At 44.7% G+C, this 27,788-nt stretch overlaps 2 protein-coding genes across 3 annotated transcripts in view; one reads left to right on the plus strand and one right to left on the minus strand.

Annotated features, from left to right (window-relative positions):
* Positions 1-27,788, plus strand: part of LOC308071079 (protein FAM83D-B-like) — a 441,583-nt gene that overhangs the window by 264,619 nt on the left and 149,176 nt on the right. The window lies entirely within an intron of this gene.
* Positions 1-27,788, minus strand: part of ARHGAP40 (Rho GTPase activating protein 40) — a 63,866-nt gene that overhangs the window by 24,239 nt on the left and 11,839 nt on the right. The window contains exons 3-14 of one of the 2 annotated variants that reach the window (XM_080405970.1): positions 27,447-27,522; positions 26,697-26,845; positions 25,903-26,068; positions 25,427-25,518; positions 25,230-25,307; positions 24,764-24,923; positions 23,939-24,021; positions 22,573-22,779; positions 22,160-22,300; positions 20,329-20,489; positions 19,257-19,312; positions 1-17,978 (exon numbers count right to left, since the gene is read on the minus strand). The exon at positions 1-17,978 is cut by the window's left edge and continues 24,239 nt beyond it. In XM_080405970.1, the coding sequence (XP_080262096.1) occupies positions 17,872-17,978; positions 19,257-19,312; positions 20,329-20,489; positions 22,160-22,300; positions 22,573-22,779; positions 23,939-24,021; positions 24,764-24,923; positions 25,230-25,307; positions 25,427-25,518; positions 25,903-26,068; positions 26,697-26,845; positions 27,447-27,522 (1,476 nt within the window). In that variant the 3' untranslated portion in view covers positions 1-17,871. Of the gene's footprint in view, positions 17,979-19,256; positions 19,313-20,328; positions 20,490-22,159; positions 22,301-22,572; positions 22,780-23,938; positions 24,022-24,763; positions 24,924-25,229; positions 25,308-25,426; positions 25,519-25,902; positions 26,069-26,696; positions 26,849-27,446; positions 27,523-27,788 lie in introns of both variants that reach the window. The other variant, XM_080405969.1, reaches the window with a different exon arrangement.

A 27,788-nucleotide genomic window follows, 5' to 3' on the forward strand; every position in this document is an offset into this window, starting at 1 on the left:
TGATTTTTTCAGTAAAATCACCAAAACACAAACCACATGCTTAGGTTCATCTGCCAAACTCTCCTTGGACACCTCTAAGTCCCCCAGACCCAAGTCCTCTTCTGCCCTCACTCTCCTGCAGAAGCACTTGCTATTCCTGCCATGTTTTGTCACAGTGATGACAACGGTGATATTAATGTCCCAGGCAAAGGCAGCCAGAGCAGCAGAAGAAATAGGAGTGGCAACAGGAATACCGAAAGAAAAGCTGAGTTTTCTTTGTGTATTTTTTTTAAACTCAATAATCCAAGGAACATCAAGGTCAACAGAGGCTTGAAAGGGTGCACTTAGCACAGGTTTGATACCGCAGTTCAAAATACAGAGTGGGCAACACACCAAATGTCAATTTGGCCTGTCCCCCTGCAGAAGACTTAGTTCTCACTACAGCATCTTTACTTCTGTCCTTCAGTGAGGAGCTACAGTTTGTCATACCTGACCCTCAGCAGAGGTGCTGAGCTCCGCAGGGCACCCACGTCCCAGAACCAGGTCACCAAAGTACTTGGCACTAACAAGAAGGTGACCCAGAGGTGACACCAAGCAGCCAACAACCTGCCTGGGGCTCCAAGGGAACAGGATTTGCAGCACGGCCCCTAAAGCAGTGACAAACCCACGGTGGAAGCAGGGCTACCCCACCGAGCTGGTGTCACTGGTGCCGGAGGGAGATCTGGCCTTGATGTCTGAAGACTGCTTGGGTAACTGTGTGCCCCATAACTCCAAATTTAAGTAGCTCAGTGCTTAAAAGTAAGGTTCGGCTAAATGTCAATGCAGCAACTCAATGAGCATAACAAATTGTGCTTCAATTTTTAAGCTTAGGGAAAGAACAGACAGTAAGAGATGCTCCCCCCACCCAATGAGATAAAAAGGAAAGAAAGAAGAGGGGACAATGCAGATACTGTTGATGTTTCTGGGAGATCTGTGGGCTCGAGGTTGATTAGCAGTTAACAGTGTCCTTTCTGTGTCAGGAGAAGATAAGCTGGGAGCAGAACACTGCAGGCAGCTGATAGCAGCAATTCCCAGATCAAGGCTTTGGGGGGCTGAGGATGCGAAGCAGGAAAGATTTCCTGGAGGAAACAGCTTGTGATGCTGAATGGTTCTGAAGTTTGCAAAAAGTGCCTTAAGCCTACTAAATAAAAACACATCACTGAAATCTTCTCATCCCAGAAAACAATTTTGTTTTAAACAGAAAGCAGCATCTCCCAAATTCAAGCCTAGATAGATTTAAAATGTAATTAATTATGTTTGCCAAGTAACAGCTCCTCAGCCATCACTTACAACCCCAACTACTTAAAAACATGCAAGTTTGTTCTTGAAAACATGATAAATCTTACACTGCCTCCCCATACATTACCCTCATTAATAAAGGGAATTCAAACAAATAAACAAACAACAGCAAAAAAAAAAAAAAAAAAAAAAAGCAGTTTTAAAACAAAGCAATCACTCATGAAGTGTCTGGAGGTTTACCGTGGGAGTGCGGGTGACTGTAAGAACCCATACATATCTGAATTTTTAGCATCTTTTAAAAAAACCAAACAAACTTTAGCGCGAAGTTGTTAAGGTAAAATTAAGCAGTATCTTTGTAGACCCTCACTACTGCACAGGGGTGCAGAGTACCTGCTGACAGTTACCAGGTGATTGTGAAGAGGTCTCTATCACTTTTTATGTTTCTTTGCAAGGATACTGTACCTGTTATGGTATTTTATTACAATCCAGAAAATTTAACCAAACCTGATACCCCTTTATACACACACATACCCCGGCAAAAGATCTTGTAATATGCCCAGACCAAAATACATCAAAGGAATATTATTATCCTGTTCTATACATGGTGTCAGAGATGCTGAGAGGGCCAGTAATATGTTCAAGGTTGTAATGACTTTTTTAATAAAACAAAACAAAATCCAACCCTTGTAACTCATCAGCCTCATCCCATTCATCCAACACCGCTCTCCTGCACCTGCTCTGCTCACTGGTCCTGCTGGACCAGGACCTTGTCAGTCTGAGCTAGGTCAACTCAAAGTTTCTTTCCCTTCCTTTGGCTTGGTATTTCTGAGCTTTTCAAGGAAAGCAGCAATTCAGATCATTCAAGCCCTAGCCCCACAGAGTGCTTCAGAGGGAAGGCACCAGCTCAGCCCCACAGACTGGGGAAGAGACGAGTAACTTGGGCAGGTGTTTGATCAGCCCCAGGGATGTAACTACTCTCCTGCATCAAACAAGCTCTTCTCCTGTTCACCATGGCCAAAAGGACAAAGAAGGAGCCCTAGCAGCTCCATGGTCACGCAAAGTACTATAAACCCTTTGTTGTCAAGGAAAATAAAGAGACAGAGAGTTTCCAAGCCTCAAGCAGAACCATCCTCCACCAGCCAGCTGGGCAGCAGAAGGGCTCTGCACTTCAGACAGAGCATCAAGCTCATTTCTGAGTAATAGGCCTATAATTTAGATATCAAGCCAGGCCAATGAGGGCTTAGCAGCCGCAATCATCGTGGTTTTAGCCATCCAACCTAGCACAGAAACCCTTCTGTAATCCCCTTTTCCTAGCACATTACTTTTAATCATAGGCATAATAGAGATTCAATTTGAGCCCTCAGCTGCATTTTCTGCCTTATTATTCACAGTGCTGTATTTTCCTCAGCAATAAACAATTTTGCCCCCATTCCATTTTGTACTGATCTGCCTCAAAGTTCAAAAAGAGTCTTTTAAGGTTTTTATAGCCCTACGCAGAAGCTCCTGGCCAGTAATGAAAATAGAAACTCAGGGCTTTTACCCGGGAAACTGAATTGCACAAAGGAACTGCCAGGAGAGCACCTGCTTTCTTTGTTCTCCTTCAGATAACATTCCTGGAAATTTGACAGTGATTTGCAGCCATTTGCCAACACCATTTTCATCCAAGTGCCCAAATCTCACCATCCAGGGTTTCTCCAGCACGTGCAGCGGCTGTTCAGGCTGATGCTCTCCCAGAGAGGAGTGTCCACCTAAATGCTTTGTTACCAGAGGTCTGTGCCTCACCTCTTTCCTCTGGTACCTTCACCAGTACTTTCTGAACAAGCAGCCTCTTTAAGAAATATCAGTAGTCTCAACTGTTTAAAAAGAAAGTTGCCGAAACATGAAATTAATCCAGGCTGTGTAAATACACAGTTTCCCCTTAATTGACTCTTTAAATGCACCTGTGTCAATGGAGGCACCCCAGCGATGTATCAGCTTGCAGGACTGAAAGGTCTATTCTCCCCTAGAGGCATCTGAGCTAACATTTCATAAATTACAATCATGTTTTCCTTTTCTGTTAATATTTTCATTCCAAAGGTCATTTACCACACACACTTACACGCTCACAGAACAGGGGAAGGTGATGGAAGCTGCTTGATTCCCAGACTTGGGAATTACAGTCGCTCCACTAACGATGTAAATCTGCAACCTTACTACAAAGATAGATGTATCTACAGTCAGTGCCCTCACCTAGAAAAAGCTCTGTTCTTTAGCTCTGCCTGCCTGTGAACTCCAGGCTACGGGAGCAGGTGTGAGCCACTTCCCTCCATGTACCATGGGCTACTAAAGATGTCAGACCATCTCTTCTGAAGCTCCGTGCTTCAGCTGGGCACCCTCACCCTACACTAAGGCAACCAACCTTCAGTCACCAGCCTTGGAAAAGCAGCAGCTGTGGCCAGCCTTGCTCAGGAGGGTGACACAAGTGATGTCTCTTCTTCACTGGGGAGCAGAAAAGACCAGGCTACACAGCAGCTGTGGACCAGTGCTGAGAGAGGGACCCCAAAGATGATGGGGTACCGAGCCTGCTCTATTGCCCCTGTGTGAACTGGGGTCTCTGACAAGGGATGCTTGATCCTGGGAAACCAGCCATTGCCTGAGCAGCACTGGGGTGAAGAGAACATTGCTTATACACCCAGATCCAAGAGCCTTTGCTGAATGGTTAATTCACTTACTGAAATATCGAAGGAACATAACGTTTTCTCTTACTATTATCACATTAGCCTGAGAAGGTTTGTGTGCCCCGTCCAGAAGCTTAATATTAATTAAATAGCAGATTTAAGGTTATTTCTCATAATCACAGCTGTGATCTGAATTATTGCTTGATGATATTTCACTTTTGCCTGCTTGCTGCTTTTGATTGATTATTTGCATTTGCTGCTTTATAATGTGCATGTATTGCTTCAAACAGAGGCATCTTTTTTGATTTTAACTGCATTACATTCTCTGGTCAGATGATGGATTGGACTTTCGAGCATACCATAAACACCAGCCCATTCTTGCCAGCATGATATGTATCTATATTCCATATTCACTCTTCAGTGTATCCTGTATTCAATCATCCTTATACTCATTTCTCCTGATATTATTATTATTAGCCTTGGGGAACTTGTTTTATAGGCTATTTAGTTTGAATTAAGCATGTATGTCAGTCATTTTTTGTTTCTAAAATAACACAGATGATAAATGATAGGATTTATGCCTAGACTGAGCTTTGGACTTAGTCTCCATCTTTACCTATATCTAAGTATTATTACTGTCAGTAAAACAACTGCCAGAATCTTTTCCCAAAACCTTCCATGCACACATTTTCACAGGCTTTTTAGCAGATTCATTAGGCACAATTGGAAATTGCTTTTTCTTTCTACCAACTTTCTTGTTTAATCAGATATCGCCTCAAGAGAAAAAGGTCTTTTACCATTTTTCCCCCTACAGGGCTCACTGCCACTTCCCAAAAATTAATTCAAGTATGGATCAAGATATTGATTATATTTCAACTATGTTGCATCTTCATTTTAAGCTGTCTGTACATGGAGACCTGTTTAAATTTCAGTTGTTTTTCAATTAAACACACTTGGTTATCTAGGAATGAGTGAATGTGTAGACGCTTACTTGGGATAAGTGTCTGACCATTCTTTCGTTCAGCTTTAACGATACCAAGTTGGTGTATTGCTGCTGTGGACAAATATGCATGCAGAGTCAAATGACCACATCTGCAAGTTATGATGAAACATTCAGACCTACAATCAGACGCTCCCCCGCACTGCTCTCAATGAAGCTTTGTTAGATTGCGATGTTTTATCCCCTTCCCACAAGTTTTGTAGCAAAGCATACTCAGATGACACGACGCTCAAATTACTCGCCATCATCTCTGTGCTTTTGCCTCCCACAAATGACTCACAGAAACATCTTGGGATTTCTTGAGTAAGTGGCACCCTTTGCCACAGAGGCAGCATGCCGCTGCCTGCCGTTCTGCACCCTCTGGAGCACGAGTGAGTCACCGTTTCCCATCTCTGGCTCGAAGCCCACAGGTTCCTCTGTCACTACTAAAAACCATCACGTTGCAGATGGATAGCACAAGGAACGTCACTCCTCTGCTCTTTCCCTGGTTACTACACAAACTCTGTGATTTCTATTTACTGTGACTCATACAAAAGTTTTTCAGGCTGCTATCCATGGGGTTTTGTAGCTTTTTCCTTCAAGTTTCCAACTTGTGCTAAAAATCACAGTGATGCATTTACATCCCTTCGACTTAAGCCGTGACAGCCAGCGTGGCTGTGTCACACACTGTCGGATGAAGCCATACATTAGTCAGCCACAGATCTCCAGAAATAGAAGTGAGCAGCCTAATGCACAGAAGCAGATTATGAAACTATTTTGTCACATCTGCACTGGAAGATTAAAAGCTGTCAAATAATTATCATCATGGAAATGGGTTCTCTAACAAGGTGAAGATTGGAAACAGCTGGGACACCACCAGAGCTGAACACTGTTAAAGCTGGCAGACTGTCTCCTTTCTGCATCATTTTTACTTAGCTTCCAGCCACCTGACCAGAGATTAAGGCAGGGAAGCCTTAAAGCAGGCATAATTTTTCAGGTAGAAGTTTTCCTCAGCCTTCAGTATGCAGCAGACAGGATATTTGGGAAGGGGAAACAGTCATACCCCTCCGAATCTAGATAGAGAGCAAAGCACCTGCAAGCCAAAACATGAACAGGGAAGAATAAAACAACATAAGCATCCACAACCGGAGGCCATGCTTGAAAATATTACACTTTAGATAGTAATTCTTGCTCTCTACAACTCTAAGTAGCATATCTAAGCAAAATGAATCCCCACACAATGCCAGAATGCCTTTAAATCAAAGGAATAAAAAAAGAAGCCAAGAAGCAGTTAGCAATGCGTGTTCCTGGTCTCCTGATGTAACAGCGGGCATCCCTTCACGGCACACTGCAACCCTCGGACGATGCTGGGGACTTAGTCAAAGCCCCTGCAGCCAAACTCATCAAGCGATGACTCAGAAATGGCTTTGAGAGCAGAGACATCCTTGCGGATAGGACTGCGGGAGGATGAGGCATAATACATTCTTTCCGTTTAATCCTTGCCAGCGTAAGCAGGCTATAGGAGTCAATGTATTGTGGTAGCTTTAAAAAAATAAAATCTTTTAATGACCAGAGAAGCAGTACTGGTCCCTGCGTATTGCACCTGCATCCTGCTGGAGGCACCCACACCTACACATGCCCATGGCCCAGCCGCGCGGGCAGAACAGGGCAAATTGCGTGCACTGAGCAGGAGCGGTGGGGGGGGTGCAAGGTCAAGATGGATTATGTTTCTGCCTCACTAGCCTGCCAGCTTCTGGTGGCAGAGATACTGGCCAACAGCCCTGATTCACAGAGATCACAGGTTTTAGGACAGAGGGGAAGAAGGCGGCAGAGGTAAAGATATTTTATACCTGACCTTTCTTAGAAGGTCAGGAGTTAGATGTTTGTTTCTTTAAAGATCCAGGTCTTGATCTCAGAAGCAGCCTTACTGAAGTGCTACAGCACTGACAGCATTTGTAGGTACCTGTGCTTGACCACCTGTAATGACACACCAAGCGTCACAGGCAGATCACCATCCAGTATAAAAACCCTGCAATATTTTTTGTAATAACATAGATTCAAGTGAGGAACAGGCAGTGATGGACCTGAGTAGAATTCCTGTTACAGACATATTTTTGGATTTGCTCACGTACTGGGTCTACGTGGCAAGGTTTTGGTAGCATGGGGGGCTACAGGGGTGACTCCTGTGAGAAGCTACTAGAAGCTTCCCCCATGTCTGATGGAGCCCGTGCCAGCCAGCTCCAAGAAGGACCTGCTGTTGGCCAAGGCTGAGCCCATCAGCGATGGTGGTAGCACCTCCAGGATAACATATGTAAGAAGCAGTTGGGGGTGGGTGGGTGGTGGTGGGTGGGAAACAACTGTGCAGCAGCAACTGCAGCAGGACAGAGGAGCAAGACTGTGAGAGCAGCAGCCCTGCAGCCCCCCAGGCCAGGGCAGGAGGGGCAGGGGGGGCTCCAGGACAGGAGCAGGTTCCCCAGCAGCCTGTGGTGAAGCCCCCAGTGGGGCAGGCTGTGTCCCAGCCCGTGGAGGTTAACGGGGGAGCAGATCCCCACCTGCAGCCCAAGGAGGTCCCCATGCCGGAGCAGGGGGTGCCCACAGGAGGCTGTGGCCCCCTGGGCATCCTGTGCTGGAGCAGGTGGCCCCATAGCAATGGAATGGGCACCCCCTCTTCCCTGAGCCCCTGCGCCACTCCAGGGCAGGAGAGAGGGAAATCGAAAGTGAAGCTGAGCCCAGCAAGAAGCAAGGGGTGGAGAGAAGGTATTTTTAAGATTAGATTTATTTCCCATTATCCTACTCTGACTTAATTGGTAACAAATTAAACTAATTTCCCAGAGTCAAGTCTGTTTTGCCCATGACAGTAACTGCTGAGGGATCTCCCTGTCCTTTCCTCAACCCATGAGCCTTTCATTGTTTTCTGTCCCTGCCCAGCCGAGGAGGGCAGTGACAGAGCAGCTTTGGGGTGCACCTGGTGTCCAGCCCCGGCAGCCCACCACAGCTGGTACCATTACTCACACAGCCACTGGAGACAGCATTACCCATATCTCCAGCGTCACCCCGACCACCACTGAAGCTCCTGTTTCACATCAGAAACTCCACATGCAAGTTCATCGACGGGCAAAAGACCCCAAGGACCTTTAGTGCAGTTCTTTCTCCCCAGCTGGAGAAGGGGAAGGTCACCGTGGCAAGCCTGCTCAGAAACAGTACATCAACCTAGGTCCTGCAGCCCGCACTTGGGAGCTTTGATTTAAGGTACACAGATAAATAAAACATGTCAACAGCTCCTGGGGATTCAGAGTATGAGCTTCTAACAAGTGACCACTCAGGAATATTATGACAAAGTTAGGATTTTTCATAAAGTTTTCAAAAACATTCCTGCTGGGCGCCTGAATTATAAATTTACCATTCAATCAAAATAAAAGCAGAGCCCGCACAGCTCGCTGGCCAGCCACAGTGAAACCTCAACAGACAGCAGGGACAGCCTGTTTGATTACTCACACAAATTATCCAACAGGTGTGTCTTAAATATTAGTGAGTTCAATAACATTTTAATCGGGCTCAATATTCTCATTAGCAAGGAACAATCTGCAGCACTTCACAGTCCGCAAAGAAGGGGGGATCCTTCCACCGGGGGGTAATCCGAAAGGAAACTTCACCAGCAGAAGCCAATTTCCCACTCCCTGTATATTAATGACAATCTGGCTATTCCAACCCTTTGAAGCTTATTTACACTTTGAACCTGCTACCCTGAATGTGGTAAATGCAGAAGAAAAGACCTCCCTGAGCAGCAGAGCCAAAAGTTTGGGTAAGTAGAGCAGGACACAAAGCAAAGACATTCAGCTCAGTTCTTAGCATGCTCCATGCTTCAAAGGGAGATAATCAAACCTAAACCCACCGACGAGTCTGCTGGAATATCCACGGAGGGAAGCAGGAGACAGGTGAATGTTGTTACACATTCAGGTTGACCTGCTCACTGTCCCACATGGTTTGTAAAAGGTGTTTTCAACAAATAGTATTAACTCACTTTGTTTCCTACAAGATACTGATTTCCAATATTTTTAACAAGTCCTTTGAAACACACTGTGATGTGTGTATTTATTGCTTGAATAGGTCTGAGGTCTCAGGTGCAAAAGACTGCCTGGGGCTACACGCCTCTCGCCACCATGAACGTGATTAAAGGAAAAATCCAGACTGATACGTAGAATAATTCTACTGTTACAAGCAGCAAAACTGTTTGGATGACAGAGAAGCAGAATTTTCTCCCTTTTGCCATATACATCTCCAAATTTTCATGTGCTGCTAATAGTTCAGCAGGGAAATATTAATTATCAGAATATTTGGCTTCTCAAATGAGCCTTTAATTTGGCGGACCTAAGAGCTACACTTTTCTCTGCACTCCCAACTGAACTTGCCTGTGTTCTTTTCTTTGAAATGAGCTCTTGCCATGCAAAATCTGCCACACTGCCTTATTTATTATTGACCCGTCGCAGTTTGGAAACATAGCTCGAAATAAATGAGCCTGAATGCCATGGCTGTAGAGTTATTAAACTGCCTGGCATTGAGGAAATTGCTTTTCACAAACATCCTGAGCTCCTATGTTGTTTTTTTTTTTTTTTTTCTTGAAGTGCTAGAGTCCGAGTTAATCTGAATCAGTCTGCAAACTGAATTGCTAACAAGAAGGGAAAATGTATTATTGTTCCATATTGAAAGACTAAAGTTAAAGCAAAGAAAGGAGTTTCACAATATGCAAAGAATATTCTTTCTACTTGCTGCCACTTGATGCACTAATCAGTGAAAGAAAATGCCTCCACTTTCTTAGTAGGTGAGACTGCATGGAGGATGTTCATTTCAGGTCTCCTCCTTCACGGATCCCAAACCTCACTGCCAGTACCCAGCACCCTTCTGCTGCTATCTGCACACCCTGGCAGCACAGATATTAACAGGTGAACAAAAAAATAGAACAGCGATTTGCACATTACTGTACACAGCCACAGGCGCACAATAAATATTCTGCAGTTGTTAATTCCCTGTTTAATATCTTCCCTCGGTAGCGCTCAGGCATGCCCTTTCTGTGCTAGCACTGCCTTAGGCACCCAGGGAGGAGCGTACAAGGGTAGGTGCTCCAGCCCAGGCAGGTTTGTGTGGAAAGCCAGGTACACTGCCCCGACGAATGGCACACTGATAGCGTGCTTCCTGGTACCTAGTCACCAAACCTAGGCAGATTCATTAGGGATGCCCACGTGATGCCTCGGCAGCCCAATTGCTCTTTCAGGGCAAAATGCCTCCATCCCCACCCCTGTTATTACAATACACACCAAAGCTGCAGATTGAAGTTCTTTGTGCCCCTTCTGTGCGAGACAGCTAGAGCTGCAGCAGGGCAGGGAGACGATGGGATGTCCTGTCCTACCTGCACACTCGGCAATCGCACTCCTCAGTGCTGCCACTCTTTTTTTACCTGTGCCACATAATCATGCTCCTCTTCAAAACAATCCTGGCCAGTCTCTGTCACCTCAATCTCACCATCTAGAATTCCAGAAAAGCAGCAGGTTGGTGAATCTATTTCCTATCCATGCATCCAATGGTCCGTAACATCTCACAGGTGTTACAGCTTTGAAGGGGCTCTGAAGCCTGACCACTTCTCCAGCCTGACATGGAGATGCAGCAGCAGAACCATCCCCCTTCTGCACTTCACTCTCTAAACAGGGCTCGGAGGGAAGAGGGAACATGGTCACTCTTCTCACCAGTAATAATCAATGTGATACCAAGGAGGGCTCCATGGAGATGCCTTTACATCAGGTCTGAAAGAAGCCATGAAATCTCTAGTCCTCATCCCGTTTTGAGCACCAGCAGGACAAAGGGATGGAAAAGAGCAGCTGAAAACACAAACAGAACCTAGATTGTCCCAGGCTCATTTAACTTGTGAGTTTGCACCTACATGATGCTAAAACGAGGCCAACATCGCCTGCCATATCTTTACGAGATGTAAAACCTAAGTGAATCCTTCATCAATAATGAATTCCTGTTTGCAATGCCTCTAAATTGAAGAAAATTATTATTTCTTTTTTCCTCTTAGAAAAGCAGCACGGTACCCCAATCGGGGTTGCTACGCAACCACCTCCTGCCCATGGCTGATAACACTCACGGCATTATTTCCCCGCCTGACTGCACCGTCAGAACAAAGCCCGGCTAATGAAGCTTTCAAATGCTCTTGGCTCTGCCTTTGACGGTTCAACACGGGTTTTCCTTGCATGTATATGACAGTTACAGCAGCGACTCGCCAGCCCCTCCAAGCCAGGGACGTCTCTGGAGCTGGACAGAGGAAATGTCCAATGGAGAGCAATGGACAGCATGGGAGAAGAGCAGCAGAACACCTGACAGATGCAACCAGCCTCCAAAACACGGGGCAGCCACACACACCACAGAACAAGGCAGTGACGACGAGGCCCTCTGAAATGTTGAGCCACCAGCATTACAGACCAAGCCAGACGTCCCTGGTACCCATTTACCCATCAGACACAATACCCTTATCACACTGCAGCTGCTGCCCACCTGCCTGTGGGAGTGGGTACAGCAAGGATCAACCTCCCCACTGACATATGCAAAAAGGGATGGGACAAGGATGACTCACCAGGTTAAGCAGCTCCAGCACCCTGAAACAGTTACAGATTATTCTTTTTAACAATTAGTTGAAATAAATTTGACCCTGATTTTCTACACAGCACACAAAAAGAACCTGCTCTTCTGCTAGATGATCAGGCGTAGTGAGAACCACCATCATTGCCAAGGAGCATTAGCTTCCCCTGTAGACATCTTCATCCTCCTGTAAGACAACCAGCCCATGTTGAAGAGTCCCACTTTATAACTGGGATAGTTTCTCCCTCACTCACCACCAGATCTGCCCTTCTGAGTCTGCCACAGGATCAGCCCCACTTCTCAGAGAAGGCACTTAGTTTCCCTCCCCATTTTTGTACCAGTGGCCAGAGCTGGTTTCTTCTGTAGTGGATCTACTCTTTACCAGTTCATTTCACAGGAAAGCAGAATACAGTGAAATGAAGAGCACCTCCTTGGCTCGCCAGTGTCTTGTCTGCTTAACAGGACCACCTTAAACACACATGTGGATGCCACACAGTCCTGGCGTGACAAGGCAGCTAGGACAGGCGGCCGACACCTGCAGCGGGAGCTTGCCAGGGTGCACAGACACACCTCAACAGCTTCAACAGGGACAAACTCCCATAGCCAAGTGCTTTCTAGACACCATGTGGCTCCAGGTGTTGTTTCCATTAGGAAACTACCATGAACTAAGTCAGGGCATGAATTCAAAGCCCAGTGACTATGCCGCACCCTGTGCTATTTCAACACACTCATGTCATGCTAGGCGCAGCCTGTGAGACGCCGGCATAAGGGGTGCCTGTCCCACCAGGGCAAAACTGCAGCTGCAGAACAGTTATTTAAATCCCTTTCCCATGTGAGGATCTGCTAGGAGGTATGAATCCCCTGGAGGAAGAGCTGGGCACAAATTCTTCCCACAGCAGCATGGTGGGAGGGCTGGCCAGGGCTAGAAGCATGTGTGCCCCAGGACAGCAAAGTGACACAAAGAGCAGCAGCTGCGGGAGTCAGAGCAGGCAACATCTGCCAAGCTGAGGGATTCATCTTGCTCTCAGAGACATAAGTTCTGCAAACAACCAGGTAAGAGTCACAAGAGAGCACAGCACCCAGGGAATCCAGCCCACCCCTGCTCGAGGCTTAGGCTACAACAAAAGAACCCACCTGGCTGTTCACCCGCCGGGGCTCTGCCGGGCTGAGCTGAAGAAAGCACAGCGTGAGCGCTTTCTGTTGGAGACGAAATTATCTAACAAGAGACAATTATGTGACATTATCATTAAAAGCAGCGTGTGGAAAAAAAAGCTTTAAGCCTGTGTATCCTGATGTCTGCAAACCCCTTTCTCTACCTTTGCACTAAATAGGTCTCATTTAGCCCATTTGTTCCGTCCCAGCCTGGCAGAGTGAAAGTAGGGTTGATCGATTTGTTAATTACAGTAATTTTACCTTAAATACAGACAGCTGAGTGTTCATCAAGTCACAAATTCGCCTGTTACTGAGAGACCTCCCCCCTGCTTAATAATTAGGATAACAAGCGGCTCATAATAAATGCAACCCACAACAACACGCTCCGAGAGCGCAGTGCAGAATCACGAGGGCTATTAGGGAACCCCCAGGTCTATTTCTCCTTTGGAAGAAAACAATGCAATATCTTTAATTGTCTCTCTTGAAACCCCAAGCCAGCTCTGCTGGTTTAAGTAAAAGGCAATTATTCCACTTTCTGACTGCCTCTTGTGTCCAGAAAAGGCTTACTACAGAGTTGTCAGTGCAGATATGAGTAACTTTCTCCGCCTGCACTGGCTAGGCACATGCAAAGAGCTGAGACAGGAGGTAACACAGGTGGGTTATGCATAACCACGCTCCTCAGGACTTCTAAAACTCTGAGAATGGCTCAGAAGACCCAGTTTCAACACAAGCAGCACATGCACAGCTTGAAGCATCCATCCACATACGTGGACCAACACGAAGTATGTTCGGTACCGAAGGCTCACCTCGCCCTCCTGGCACAGAAAGGGCAAGCTGGTGAAGGCTGGAGGCAAGGGAAACCAGCCTCTGGCTTTCAGCCTGAAAAGGATGGGGAACCACTGATGGAGGTTTCTACTGCGATGTTTGGGACAGACGAGGAAAGGACAGCAGAGCTCGTGTGCATCTGTGTCTCTTCCAAATCCTGCAAAACAAAAAACCAGAAGAACAAACGACCCGCACACACCTACACCCTCCGTTTCTGTTTTAATTCCTCTTTTCCTCCTTTATCCCCTAGGCAATTGCTCCTTCTGCTCCACCAGCCAGGCAGGTAGGGACAGCTAAGGTGACACAACATCACCACTTCAAGCTCCCTTCCACGGACCAAGGATAGGAGGAATGCCGGCCCCCACCCTTCCTGAGGCCAGCCTGTGGCTAGAGCCAGAGAACAGAACCCGGCACCTGGACAGAAGTCTCAGCCCCTTGAGCTCAGTGGGTCCTGCCAGGTCCAGGCGCTGGGGAGAAGCCCCCTGGCAGGTGGGGCATCATCCTTCCCCTGGGCCGGGAGGAACGGGAAGGGATGGCCAGCACCGAGCTGCCTTCCCAGCTGATGGGTCAGCACATTTTCTCTCCTAGTAACTTAAAATACTGGACAATGGCCTCCCATCATTTACCTCCCTCAGGGTGAAGACATATGCAACCCTCATGTGCAATCAAGATGAGACAGGACTTGGAGAGAACTTTCAGCATGCGAAAACACAGATATCATTTGTCTTGTTTTCAGCACTGGGGAGTGTGCCAAGGGAAAAAAATAGGTTTAATCAGTTGCAGCCATATTTTTTTTACAACAGTACTTGTTGCCATTTACTTACTTTGCTCCAGGAAGTGCATTTAGTTGTTTTCCTGTGGCATTTCCCTCCAAGAGTTGAAGCTTCATTTGTTCCTGTGAAGACCCTGTATTTCTGCAAATATTTTTTCCTAAAGCAAATTACTTTTATTTTTTTGTGTGTGTGTGTGTGTGGTATTTCAGTCCCACTTCATCCACAAATATGTTTAACGAGCATTTGCAACATTCTTTTATGCTACGTCCCGTTATCTCAGCACACCCGACTTCAAGTTGCATATGGAATAAATACTGGGCTTTTGTTCTGAGCCAGGGAGATAGCTGTGTAATGATCAATCAAAAAAAGCCCTTGGGGATGGAGAGAGATTAGCACTTTGATACTACTGAAGATGAATGGGTGAAATGAGTTTGATAAACTGGTGTTTTCCTCAGATAATTGCTCTGAAAGCTTTCTAAAGCCGCCTGGATCCTCTTCCCTTTCCTTTTGTTTCTGTATAGGGTAGCAAGTCCTGCTTTTCTATCAGCAATACTAGACAGGCTGCTGCTCTCACTGTTTTTAAACAAATCGCAGTGGATTTATGCCACATTTCATCACTGACTATTGAGCATCAAAATATCAGCCATAGTTTAACCAGAGCTTCAGACTGGATTCCTGCTATTCTTGGCCAGCTTGGCTAGTCCTCCCAGCACAGACACCCTTTCTCAAGCTTAAAACTTTAACAGCAGCTCTTTTTCCTTCCAAGGTCACTAATCCTCAGTGTTCACAGACCTCCAAACCCCCGTCAACCTTGCTCTGGGCTGCCTGCAGCCAACACTGACCTCCTCTGCCTCCTCCTGCATCCTTTTTTCACAGCTCCCCCAAGGACTGTCTGAAGAGGAACTTCTCCTAAGGTTCAATGCAAAACTCTTGTCAAGCTCACTCAGACCCCAGGTACATCCCTCTTCAGGCAAAAGGCAAATCCTGCTGCCATTCACTGTGCTAACTTATTCTCAGCTGCTAATGAAACTGGAGCCAAAAGATTGTACTATATTTTTATTGTTTCACTGCATAAATGAATTTTAAATACAGAATTAAAAACTTGTAAAAAAGTTATTAAAAGCCAACATTCAGAAGTAGGTTGCACATCAGTGACTGAAAAATGAACACTTACTTTTTGGTACAAAGATAGGAAAGAAAAATTAAAAAACCACATCCATCATCTGGAAAGAGGTGATTTTTTTCTTTTTTTGCATTTCCTTTCATATTTGAGAACCGATACTTGTCTCATGAGTGTCTCCCACCAGCCTTGTTTTCCACAGCACTGATTCACATTGTTTGGTGTTCAAAAGAACCCACTCATCTGTTGTTTACAGAAGCAGTGATGTAGTGTTTCCCCCTCATATGTATGGAAGTCACCACATTTAACAAAACACCCAGCATATGAGAGGTGGGAAAAAATGCAGCATTAAGTGATTTGCAGGGATGCAATTTAGCTTACAAAGGATCTTTGAGCTTACACCGATACCTTCATATGTCAGGTACTTCTTAGAGTATCACATCTCTGGCATTTGCTCTTTGCTAAGCTCCATCACTGCAACAAAGATTTCCAGAAGCGATGAGTGGATAGGTACCATTGATTTCTAATGCCCAATTTTAAAGCAGCTTGGTCTTTCAAGAGACACAAATCACCATCTTCAAGGACAAGAATCAGGCCCTTTTTCAGCACAATTTAAGCCCTGTAAAACAGAGGCACATCAAGAAGTCTTGACACTGGGGTTCTGGGTCAGAGTTGGGAGGTGGGGGTTTTTTTGCAAGTTTCTATGATGGGTTCTTAAAAAGACAGCCTTGAAGATGCTCCCACCAGTCAGTGCATCTGCATCACTTCAACTAAAAAAAGCAGACTCTCTAATGTATGCATCATTTCAAGGCATCGGCACCACTCACACAGTATCCGCAACAGGTTCAAAAGAATATGGACTACAGCTCATCTGTTCCTTGAGGATCTCAGTTACCACGAGGATATAACCACAAAAACAGACAAACCACGGAATGAAGTGCCCTCACAGTAGAAACTAGCTCTTTGAGATAATGAATAGGGATAGCTATGCAACAGCCTGGGCACAAAAAGCAGAGGAGGAAAACTTCAGATTGCAATGGAAACAAAAAGTCATTTAACAAAAGTAGTAATACTGGAGATTGTCACTAGTGCAGCTAGGATTTGGCAAATGAAATACTTTGAGTTTACACTTGCAGGGCAGCCCTGCTTCTGCCATGTGAATAAATACCGAACAGTGTTTAAAAATGGTATATAAAAAAAGACATCAGGATTTTCAGAAATGGTTCATATTCCATCCCCTGTAACTGCATAGTAGGCTCCCTCACATGAGGTATTTCAGCAACACCACAAAGGAAAACAATACTCCTGCACGCTCTTCCACGAGCCCAGTCTGAGCCGAGTGAGATGGTTACGCAGTGGTGCAAGGTGCACACGTTCTGCTCTATCCTCGTCTCTCCAGACCACAGCCACCACGCGGTGCTGCATGGGATGAAAACTTGCAATCAGAGCGGCAAAGCTCAATTCAGTACCCACTGTGCGGCTAGACACAGGCACAGACCTCTCGTTTCAGCCACTGCATATCTTAGGGGGCTTTTGGTTTGCCCCTTCTCTCTCTCTCTTTTTTTTTTTTTTAAACAGACATGTTCACATAGAGTCTTCCAAAAAGAAGTTTAGTTCACGTGGCCAGGTCAGATTACTAACCTCAAGTTAACTTCAGAATATTTCCTTGGTTATCCATTGATATATAGGTTGTCCAGCAAAATAAATGCATGTTTTACCTTCATCGGTGGCAAGCTATACATTTGGTTTTGCATTACCATCAGAGCTGTATGGGACCAGCATCCTTTCACATTTGAAAGGCTGCTGTCCATCCCATACTTTTTTTTCCAAGGAAAGTTATTTTCTTGTGTTACATATATATATATATATATATATAAATGTAGTCATTAAACACAGGATGTTGGCTTCACAGCCGATCTGGCCTTTTTGGAAGCATCCTTTTTCATTCTTCAAAGAACGTAACAGCCTGTTGCTAGTGAAACCCAGGATCACAACTTCTTCTGGTGGTGTGCAACAGTTGGTGGTGGATCTTACCAAAGGGACGTCATTAGTACCACTGCAGCATCTGACCATCTCTCCTCCAAAATGTGGACATGATCAAAAGAGAAAATCCAGAAGAAACAGATGTCTACCATCCTCTTCAAGAAGGTGTTTCTTCTCTTACACTCCATCTTTGCCACACAATCGCTGCAGCTTGGTTTGCAGGGTGTGTTTGGGGGGGCTATTTTGTTTAAGAATAATTATACTCCCTGCAAATTCTGCTACATAATGGTAATTGCTGCTTGTTATCAACTCCTCTGTTAGCATGTCAGCTAGTGTACTCTCACAGCCAGCTGTCATGGAACTAGTACATTAAGCTGGTTTTCCTTCAAAGCCAACAAGCATCAACCAGTCTGTGACTTTACCAGGAACATCTCTATAGCTTTTCCGTGACTTCCAAAAACTTCAACCAAATGCTTTGTTTTGCTCATGCTTTCCTTAGAACATCCGAGGATAAGATGGGTTTTGCTTAATTATCCACTCAGCATGGGGATTGATGTGGTACAAATCTAAGAGGTAAGTGTCTGGGTCCAGGCAACGTTCACCTATCAAAACAAGAGATTCAGAAAGAAAAGCATTTCTTAGGTCCTTAGTCCTACAGTTGCTAGGTTTTGTGGGGGCTTTTTTTTTTTTTTTTTTGCTGCTGCTGCTTTTTGGGTTTGGTTTTTTTTTTTTTTTTCTCCCCTAAAACCTGGGATTTGTTCACATTAATTTCAATACCACAGCCAATCGGTAGCATTTCCACAAATCTGGAAAAGTTCTGGTCACTTATGTTAAAATGAATGTATGTTTCTTAAGATTATACTAAGGCTAAGCTTCAACCTTTGTGGATAGGTATTAACTTTAACACCCATTAACTTCAGCACTTGAGAACCACCACGAAATAACGTTGGTGATCAAATGCAGAGACCAAACTGTTTCCAACCACAGAGCTTTTCTTCTACGGATGCTACTAAGAGAAATACAAACAGGCAGCCAAAGCACTCGCCAAAGCACTCCAGTAAGCAGCAGTCGCCAGCAGCAGCTGTAACAGGGCAGAAGAATTCCTTTCTGTTTCCAGACACCCTGAACTGCTGCTGCAATCATATTATTTAAGTCTCCTCTCCATTTGATGATGTTACCCTACTGACGAGTGGAACTTGGTGATGGGCAATCATCAGCTTGTTTAAGTACATAGTTGGAGAAACTTCCACCCAAGTTAGCACGGGTTCTTTTGTCAGAAAGTTGGCGAAGGCGGACAGAAGCCACGTGCCAGCCTACCATGCTTAATTCAAGCCCAGATAAGCAGCACACTATTAAAAGCCTCGTGGTATAGGAGGAAGCTTCCCTTTATTTAGATTAATGTAATTTATGGTTTTAAGTTCTACACTTCATTCCAAACATGAACTTTTATTATTGAGGGGAGAGGGAGTTTGACATGGTACATTTAACAGAATGGGAGGTTGGTTTGTTTTTAAGCTGGACCCAGTTTTGCATGTCTCTGTCCTCAAGAGTTTTGGATTTCTGAGTTTCTGCTTTTCTTGACAGGCGGCTTCTGAATAAGATCCATTAACGTTAAGTATTTTTGGAAGTCCAGGCTTCAACCTTCCCACATACTTGCACCATAAAGGCTTTGCAGCAATGGGTGGAAGACACGTGAACTATCAACCCAAGAGCTTTGACAGGTGCTGCTCGCTGTGGGTGAGGTCAACCCACACTTGTTTGTCTTCTAACTTTTGGAGCCCGCCCTCCAAATCTTGTTCTTTTTTTAACTCCCTCCTAAGACAAGTTCAGCACAAAAACTGGTACCAGAGTCCTTATTTTCAGTTACCATCCAGACTTACCAATATTGCCTCCCACTTCATACAGGAGCAAGTTTGTGCACTCCATGGAGTTGTTACTGCAGAAAGAAAAACATATTGAAGTTAAAGCTCTGTGAAAGTCAGGTTAGGTAGTTCAGTAATGTTTCTTCCAAAAGAATTGTCTATGGTTCAGAAACCAGCAATGGTTCAAGAAGATACAGGCCATGGCACAGAGAGCTTCCCGAACACTGCAGCTGCTGGAAAGGACACCCAAAATTGGAAAGAAAAAAAAAAAAAAAAAAAAAAGAAAACAAGGCCGGTACTCCTCACTGGTAGCAAGAAGCACACTATATGCAAACACTAACTTTTCAACAGAAAGACAACAGGCATAAATACCAAAGCTAGTTGGTGATATTCCTCTAGCACTGATGGCCTGCTGAAGAGCAGCTTACCTACAGGAAGACTTTGGCATCTGCAGTAACTTGTTAGTGAGACACCACCAGCTGACCCATATTCAGCCAGCTTCCCATCCACCCTCCTCATCTAGACATCTCCTGTCCACGGACACAGTCAGGAGATGCACTAACACTTTATCAACTAAATACAGCCTACAGGCATGGTGATGGGGGGCAGGAATTCTTCTGTTCATGTTTTGGGTTATTTCAGCAATTCACCACTGCAGCACAGAAGGGAATTGCAGAGCTTATTTTAGGAAGTGCCTATATTACCGTATGCATGTTGGATGTACTACCCCAGGCAAATAATTTGCACGGGCGGTGGTTTTCTCCAGAAGAGCTAGAAAGGGTTTCTTTTGCAGGGTCAATATTATGCCACTTTCTCTCCCCTGCAGCAAGGCTGCTAAAGTTCCCTTGTCATCCAGCAGCCCAGAGGGGACAACTGACCTCCTGGCAGCCCAAGCACAGTGACAGAATCACTTCATTGAACTAACATTTGCCTGTCCCGTCCAACACACTATTTCCAAAGCTTAGAATAGAAGAGCAGAGAATAGTCTCCTAAGGCTCACTGTGCCAGAAGACAGAAAAGAGCAACTAGACAACCTAGTGCTACTGTTTTTACATTAAAAAAAAAAAAAAGCAAAGAAAAAGCCATTTACCACTTGAGGAGGTTGACAGTGTTAACAATATTCCAGCCATTCTGGCACAGGTTCTTTTGAAACTGCCTCAAGACATCAGCAGCTCTGGTTGCATTGTTCAAACGCACCTCCAGCGAGTCCTTCAGGAGGAGCGAGGCGTGGGCTTTCACAACCTTGCAAGGCTGAACGAGGCAGACAAAAAAGAAGAAAGTACTTAAAGAACAACTTTATTATCAAGCTAAAACATCACGTTTCAAAATAGATCTGAGTGTGAAGAATTAAACCCATCCAGCCAGCTGCTCAGAGAATTTAGGTTTGTTTCTTAGGAAGGCTGGAAGGTAATAGAAGCATCAAGAGGAGCGTTATAAAATCAATACTTGGGTGTTGCGGCTGGGGAGAAAAGCACCGCTCTCCATCAGCGTGCGCTGGTGCTCTCTGCTGTTCAAATACAGCACCGGCAGCAACACAAGCTTTGATGAAAATAGGATTTGTCAGAATAAATTTTGACAAACTGTTTTGCACACGTCTGATAAGACTTCTCTGGAATTCATTTACGTTACTGAAAAAGGAGTTTAGACAGTTGAATTGCAGAGTGCTGAATTTCAGAAAGGTAGTTTCAAAAAAAGGAAGCACTGAGCCATCACAGAGCAGTCAAAATGCTATTTTTTCATGACTGTTTTCATCAACTGCTTCACAAAGCAACTCCTCAGAATTTTTGTGGAGAACGTTGAGCTGTTCTACTGGGGTCTGATCTGCAGCAAGTGAATTTTGCAAGCCCAAATCCTCTACAAAACCAGCACAGAACACCGAGACCATTAGAACAGTGCTAGGAGTACTTCCTAAGCGTCGGGTCATCTGCCTGCCTGCCTGCCCGAACAGTAGTTGTCCTCTCCGAAGACACAGCACCTTCAACAGTGACATGTCGCCTTCAGAAGCCAAATTTCAGGCAGACATCTCAGTATGCCAGCTCGTACAGAAAGGCAGGGGATGTACTGGTGCATGGGAACACAAACTCCTCTGGGTGTGCAGATTTAAGTTTTCAGTGTATTATTTCTACCTGCAGACTCCATCTAGCTCGTGACCTTAGAGCATCCCAGTTGCACCACCACTGCTATGCAATACTTAAAATCCAGCACTGCATGATGTAACCTGGCTGCTACAGACCTACACTTATTCAACTAACAGCAGTAACAAAAAAGAACAAAAAATGCAGAATGACTCCAAGGATCCTTTCCAAACTTTGACAGTCAAATTGATCTGGTAGTAATATCTGCTTAAAAATCTCAGTCTCCACCGACACAAGAAGTGGAGCCATTTCATTTGTCAGGGAACTGACTTCTATTCAGTGGCAAGAACCTTGACTTCAAACTCTCCCCCATACATAGATCAGTGGCATTATGGAACAACAACAAAAAAAACCAGATGCAAAATGTACTTTTATACTGCTGTAATAGCCTAAATTTTTGCTTTAAGTTCATAAAAATATGTCTGCCTTTATCACAGTGGATATATCCATCTAAACACATGGGACAGAAGAGCCATATGAATTCTGCTTTTAACATGAGGTAAAGACCAACATTTCTGCTCCTGGTCTCTCCCCACCCTCACCTGCAACCATGCAGCGTCTTAACCAAGTGTTTTGCAGCCTGAAATGTATTTGGTGCTCTTGCTGTTGGGATCAGGTTTTGCCACAACTTTACCAAAAGGGTCTGGAAACCTGTTTCACATTGTTCTGCACATTTTTCTCCCTCTTGCTCTTTAAAGAGCATCACTCCTTACAGTTTTCCAAGTTCTCATAAAAGCATTTGCCGCCACTATGAAAGGGCTCAGTTTTTCCCAAGCCCTAACTCACCTCTGCCTGGTTCTTTTCCACCTTGTCTTTATCAGCATGAATCTTCCGCAACAAATTTTTAATTCTCTTGTCACAGAACTGGTACCTTTTGCTATTGCTCTCATTCAGCTTTCTCACTTGAGCTACCAGAAAAGAAGAGACCTGGGCAGGGGAGAAAGGAGAAAATGGGAATTAAAAGAAATCAAGCAGACGTGAGGATGCCATTTAAGAAACTAAATGTCACTTTATGAAGTTCCTTAAATAGACAAAATATCTATACACCTTGAAAACAAGTAGTCTTGGAATTCAGCCAGAGTTTTTGCCCACAGACATTTAATTCCTCTGAAATTTCCAAGGCTATCCCTTCCCCTAGCCCGATTCTAATGAGACCCAGACACTGCTACACCACACCACAAAACACCTGCGCTGCTTACTGTCCAGAGCAAATCCTGGTAATGGATCATCATCCGCACAACATCAGCCGCCCCCTCTGCCAGCTGCTTCTCCTTCCCTTCGGGGATCTTGTTGGGCAGCCCCTTGTGCATGAAGAGGTTTGGGGCCATGACTGTGGAAACGTTCCAGAGGTTCATTTTGTTGTTGCTCTCCCTGGCAACCACTTTGCTGAGAAACTCAAGTATAGCCTAAAGAGAGGGGAAGAGACTTAAGACATCCATTACCAATAAGCTCAAGAAACTACTGCAGCAGTTGCTGCAGATATCGTTTAATTAGCATTTTTTGTTGATATCCATGAGCAAATCCTTATTTCTCCAGTTAGGAAGTTCAGTGACCAATTTCTAGTACTAGGACAGCAACAAATAACAATACCGAGCAGAGAAGGAGTTCCTCCAGCAGTCACTGATCAGGAGAGACAGTCTGTATGGGCAGTAGATGAGCTCTTCTTGGCAGGTGGCAATTCGCAAAGTCCAGTTATAAAAGTTACAGAATCAAAGATGACACCCCCCTTCCCCCAGTATTCCCTCAAAGCTCTTCCCAGATGTGGAAAAACAAATCCTTTTGGATCATCTGTTCTGCCCCATGACTCCACCAAAGCAATGATGCATGACAGATCATCTTTGACTGGATTGTGTATTCCAGCACTCTAAGTAAAGCCTGTAGGGTGCTAAATCAGCCTTGCCTTTATTACCTGGAAGCTGAACTACTCAGGAGAGTAAAAACAAGAATAAAAAAAATAATAAAGAGACAGCAGCAACCACCACAGTTCTCATAAAGCACAGGAAGGCAGAGATGCAGCACTGCCTGCAAAGCTGATCCCATCAGCAGTTCTTCTTTCAAGAAGTAGTAGGTGAAAGGATTTAAAATGCCTTCTGGTCAGAAAAGGGCAGGAAGTCATAAGCTTAGTAGTTTCAATTTTAAAATAAATATACAAAAAGCTATCTGTCATAGATGATGGCAATACCCACGAATCAAGACTGAATTTCTTTCCCTATTCCTTAACAGGCCTACAGACAAAGTAAGACCTAGAGATCTTCCACTCCACAGTGAAGTGGTTTAACACACTAAAGAAAAGCAGCATGTTTCCAAACAGGATACTCCAAAACCACAGGGATCCCTGCTGCTCTTCAGCTTGTCCCCAAAAGGCAGGCTGTGCTTACAGCTTACGTGCACTGCACAGCCTTGAGGTTTGCCTGCTCCCCCCATCATGGGTTTCCATTCTCAAGTTGGTGAAATAAACCCAAAAAGCACGATGTATATCATTTGCAAAAGCCAACAAGGGTTTCTCCAAATAAAAACTTGTAATGAGATCATGCTTTTCCAGTTAAATCCACAACAGATAGTTACCTTTAGAGTGTTTCTGTTGGGCTCTGGTAGAATAAGGATCAGGAGGTTTAGAGCTTGCAATCTTTGCTTAAGGTCTGGAATATCTGGAGAGGGAGAGCAACAACAGGACAGAGGATTCAGGCTTCTGACACTGTTCTTTTTGAGCACGGGGATCCCCCAAGGAATAAAACAATTACTGTAGCGTTTGTCATCTAAGATTGGAGACCTTGTTTTACAGAAGTAAATCAAGCTCATACTGCCCTTATGAAGTGAACTACCTCTGTTTTAGAAGACTGGCTGATCTGCTGTGGAATACACGTTCTGCCAGCAAGTCTGATGCCCTTGAAGGGCATCAAAAGACCCCATTATTCCCCAGTTTTTGAACAAAAAAGTCACATACTTAAGCAGTTAGCTTAACCCATTCAAACCATCTGTTGGGGCACAAACCCCAAACTCAGGTGCTTGCAATATATTGCATTGCTGGCAGGCAAGCCAAGCTCGTGCAGCCTGGCCAGTTGCCACAGCTCAGGCTGCACATCATTATTTATCAGCTTGTCTTAATTCATGGCAGCCTCAAATGACACAACGTGATTTAAGACCCCAGGACAGTCTTCCTAAACAAAGACGTATGCAACCAAGCGCCAGTGACCGTGACTCTCATGCTGATCTATGGGTACACACGGCACCCAGCACACAGAGCGTGGCTACAGCTCGTGTCAGGCTCTCTGTTCCCATCAAATCCACGGGCTCCCAACACACCTGACGGGAAAGCCCTAGACCAGCAGAGCTTTGCAAGAAAAGCACAAACCAGCAAACTGATGCTAAAGAGCCAAAGCAGGGACTCACTTTGCACAGCAGCAAAAGCAGGGAGGTACTCTGCTGTCAGCAGCGGGGCCGGCAGCTCTCTTATGAACCTTTTCAGCAACCCAGATACATCGTTCTGGTGGACTTCATCCCAGCGGAAAAGGCCAGTGTAGAAATCCCTTTCCAGCTTCTGTTCCAGACTCTATTAAAAAGGTGGAATTTATGACATGCTTTAATAAGTAAATACAAGGGAAATTCCGTAGCTGAGCACTAGGAAGGCAACTCATCAAGTCAAAAGGGTGCAGAGACCCTCCCCAGCAGACCCTGGGAAATTTATGTCTGGGGAAACACAAATTTCCCAGCAATATTTCTAGTTGCAGAAATGTAGAAATATGACATTTATAGTTGTACTGGGAAGGGAGATGAGACAATTCAGGTTATTTAGATGCTTCAGCAACGTGCTCCCTAACCACCCCTGACACTTCAAACACTACTAAAGAGCTCATACCTTGATCCTGGTCTGGGACCCAGAAACTCTCAAAATGCCCTCTGTTTCAAGTCCTCTCTTTTCCAAGCAGGACAGCAGCTATTAAAGGAGGGGGAAAAAGAAAGCTCTTAGGCACGGAGGACGAGAAGTCAGCCCTCCCTTCTCACAGGTTTCCTGACTGTGAGGGTCAGAGGTGTGAATGAAACCAGAAAACTTACTGCCTGGAGTAACAGAGGGACCTTGGTGTTAGGGAGCAGTTTTTGGTCATTTTCCAACAGGGTGTTGAGCGGAACTCCAAAGAGCCTTTTCTCTACAACAGAAGCAACAGGTTATAAATCTGCATCACCTCTGATACGGATGTAAGTTTCTGGTGGACGGTATAACCCTAAGTGGCACATTTTGTAAGAATAGATACTGGAGAAAAAGAGAGGAATAGTTCAACCGAACAAGTGCATTTGATAGTCAGACATAAATGCGGTGCTAGGTCTTGATGTCAGGACCCAGTGACTTCCAGGACAAATTCTGATCGAGGAACACACACTTATCACAAGGTTTCTTAGCAAAGACCCTCTCTGTTCTGACACTTGAAACACAAACCTATGAGAAGATCAGTGTAAAAAAAAAAAAAAAAACCAACAACAAAAACACACTAAAAAAAGGGCACAGAAAAAGATTAAGATGACATACAACTAACCTGTTGTTTTCAGTTTTGCTGCTTTGTTTCTCTTCAGCTCAAAGCCCAGAATATCACAGAGAGCTGTTAGCTCAATAAGGGCCAGCGTGGGGATCTTCTTCATGTCCTGAACAGATAGATCTCCGATCCTGGTCACTCCTAGTCTGCCCTTGGGGATCTTAAACTTCTAAGGGAAAACATACATCCCCAAGACATTCAGTGCAATCAACTACTAATCCTGCTAGTTACCAAGTTTTGTTGCATTTTTATCTTACTTACCGTAACCAGGCATCTATTAATTCTTCTGTTTTCGACACCAAAAATACATGCAAAACTACTACTTCCACTCAACCCACAGTTGAATAAATATTTTTCCTTTTCAGTATTGCTCTTTAATCACATTGGAGATCCCAATTTATCTAAATTAAAAACAGCCTGATACCCACCCTAATCCACTTGAACTTTGGAAGCAATCCAGTACATTTACAGAGAAGAAAATCCTTAGAATTACAAGAAGGAAAGTCCAGTTATTCTCTTTTTTTCAGTGGAAACGACTCAGCTCTGTACCAAAATAGCTAGTTTCACACACAAGCCTTACTTCTTTTGACCCTCCACTAACACAATGGTTATCCTTGCTCAGTTCTGCAAAGGTAACAGCACTGCCTGTTCAAAACCACCTACCTAATGTAGACCTAACACAACACTATCCGTTGAGGACATTTCCAAGAGTTGATCATACAACTGAATTGTCTCGTACCCTTCTCGACAAGAGGAGACTAATAAGCTCTAACAGTAGAGATCCCTTCAGCGCTTACAGTTAGGGCATTTCCATCCTTTAACTTCCTAGATTCAGACAGGAACGATCCCTTGAGCAGGACAGCCGCTTGCTCCGAGTAGGCAACATCCATGTTGAACACTTCCTCTTTTCCAGGGTTCCGAACCGTACAGAAGTATTCCTGGGTTTCTGCTACAGCGGAGAAATTGTCTTGAATTTCAGAAAGCCAGAAGGGTGAAGCTTAAAATACAAGTGTGCTAAAAAAGCGGTTTGAGACACATTTGGGTATCACTGCTTCTAAAAAATCCTACATTAACATTTGAAAACAGTGTTCTTGCAGGCAGTCCTGAGCCTGATCAATAGAGTAAGATGAGCTTAAAGCCATTAACATGGCTACAGTCACCAGGCCACTGGTAAGACACGAGCATGGCCTTAAATTAAAGGACGTGCCTGTGGCTAACTTCTCTTTACACAACTGCATATGGCATTTATAGGGTTTCACTACATGATCTTCTCTGGACTGATTTTATTTGCATCTTCTAGTTGCTTTCCAAAAGAGTTAGTTACCAGTTTGAGCAGCAATTCCTGACACTAGACCCTGGAAAAATTTACATCCACAACTATGGATAACCATGTATTTAAAAAAAACCCACACACCGCCACCACCCAAACCCCCCACCAAAATCCCCCAGACACATACAGGGCTGATGTTTCAGAGCCTAGATAAGCATGACTTCCCTTCCAGTTCCACCCTCCTCCAGATCCTTCTCCACATCCAAACCTTCCTTACTTCGCTGTGCACTTGAGGTCCGAAGGTTGTGCCACAGCTGATCTGGGCTGGACTCCTCTTTCTCTGCTGCTGTCTCCTGAAAAATAAAACAGAACATGTTTACCTACACAAAACAGAAGTTATCGTAAGGCAGCCTGTTTTTGGCAGACAACACACACCTGACATCACCTGCTAGTCTAAGAAAACGCTGCTCGAGCTCAGGGCTACAAGGCTGTTCTGAAATTAGGAACCATAATTAGACGATCTGGCATACAGGTGAAAAACAGACGACACTCTCATAGACAGTATTTGTGATAGATTTGGACATCATTAGGCCAATTCTTCCCTTCACAAATCATTAGC

Source organism: Falco punctatus, assembly GCF_963210335.1.
Source record: "Falco punctatus genome assembly, chromosome: 10".
Classification (NCBI taxonomy): domain Eukaryota; kingdom Metazoa; phylum Chordata; class Aves; order Falconiformes; family Falconidae; genus Falco; species Falco punctatus.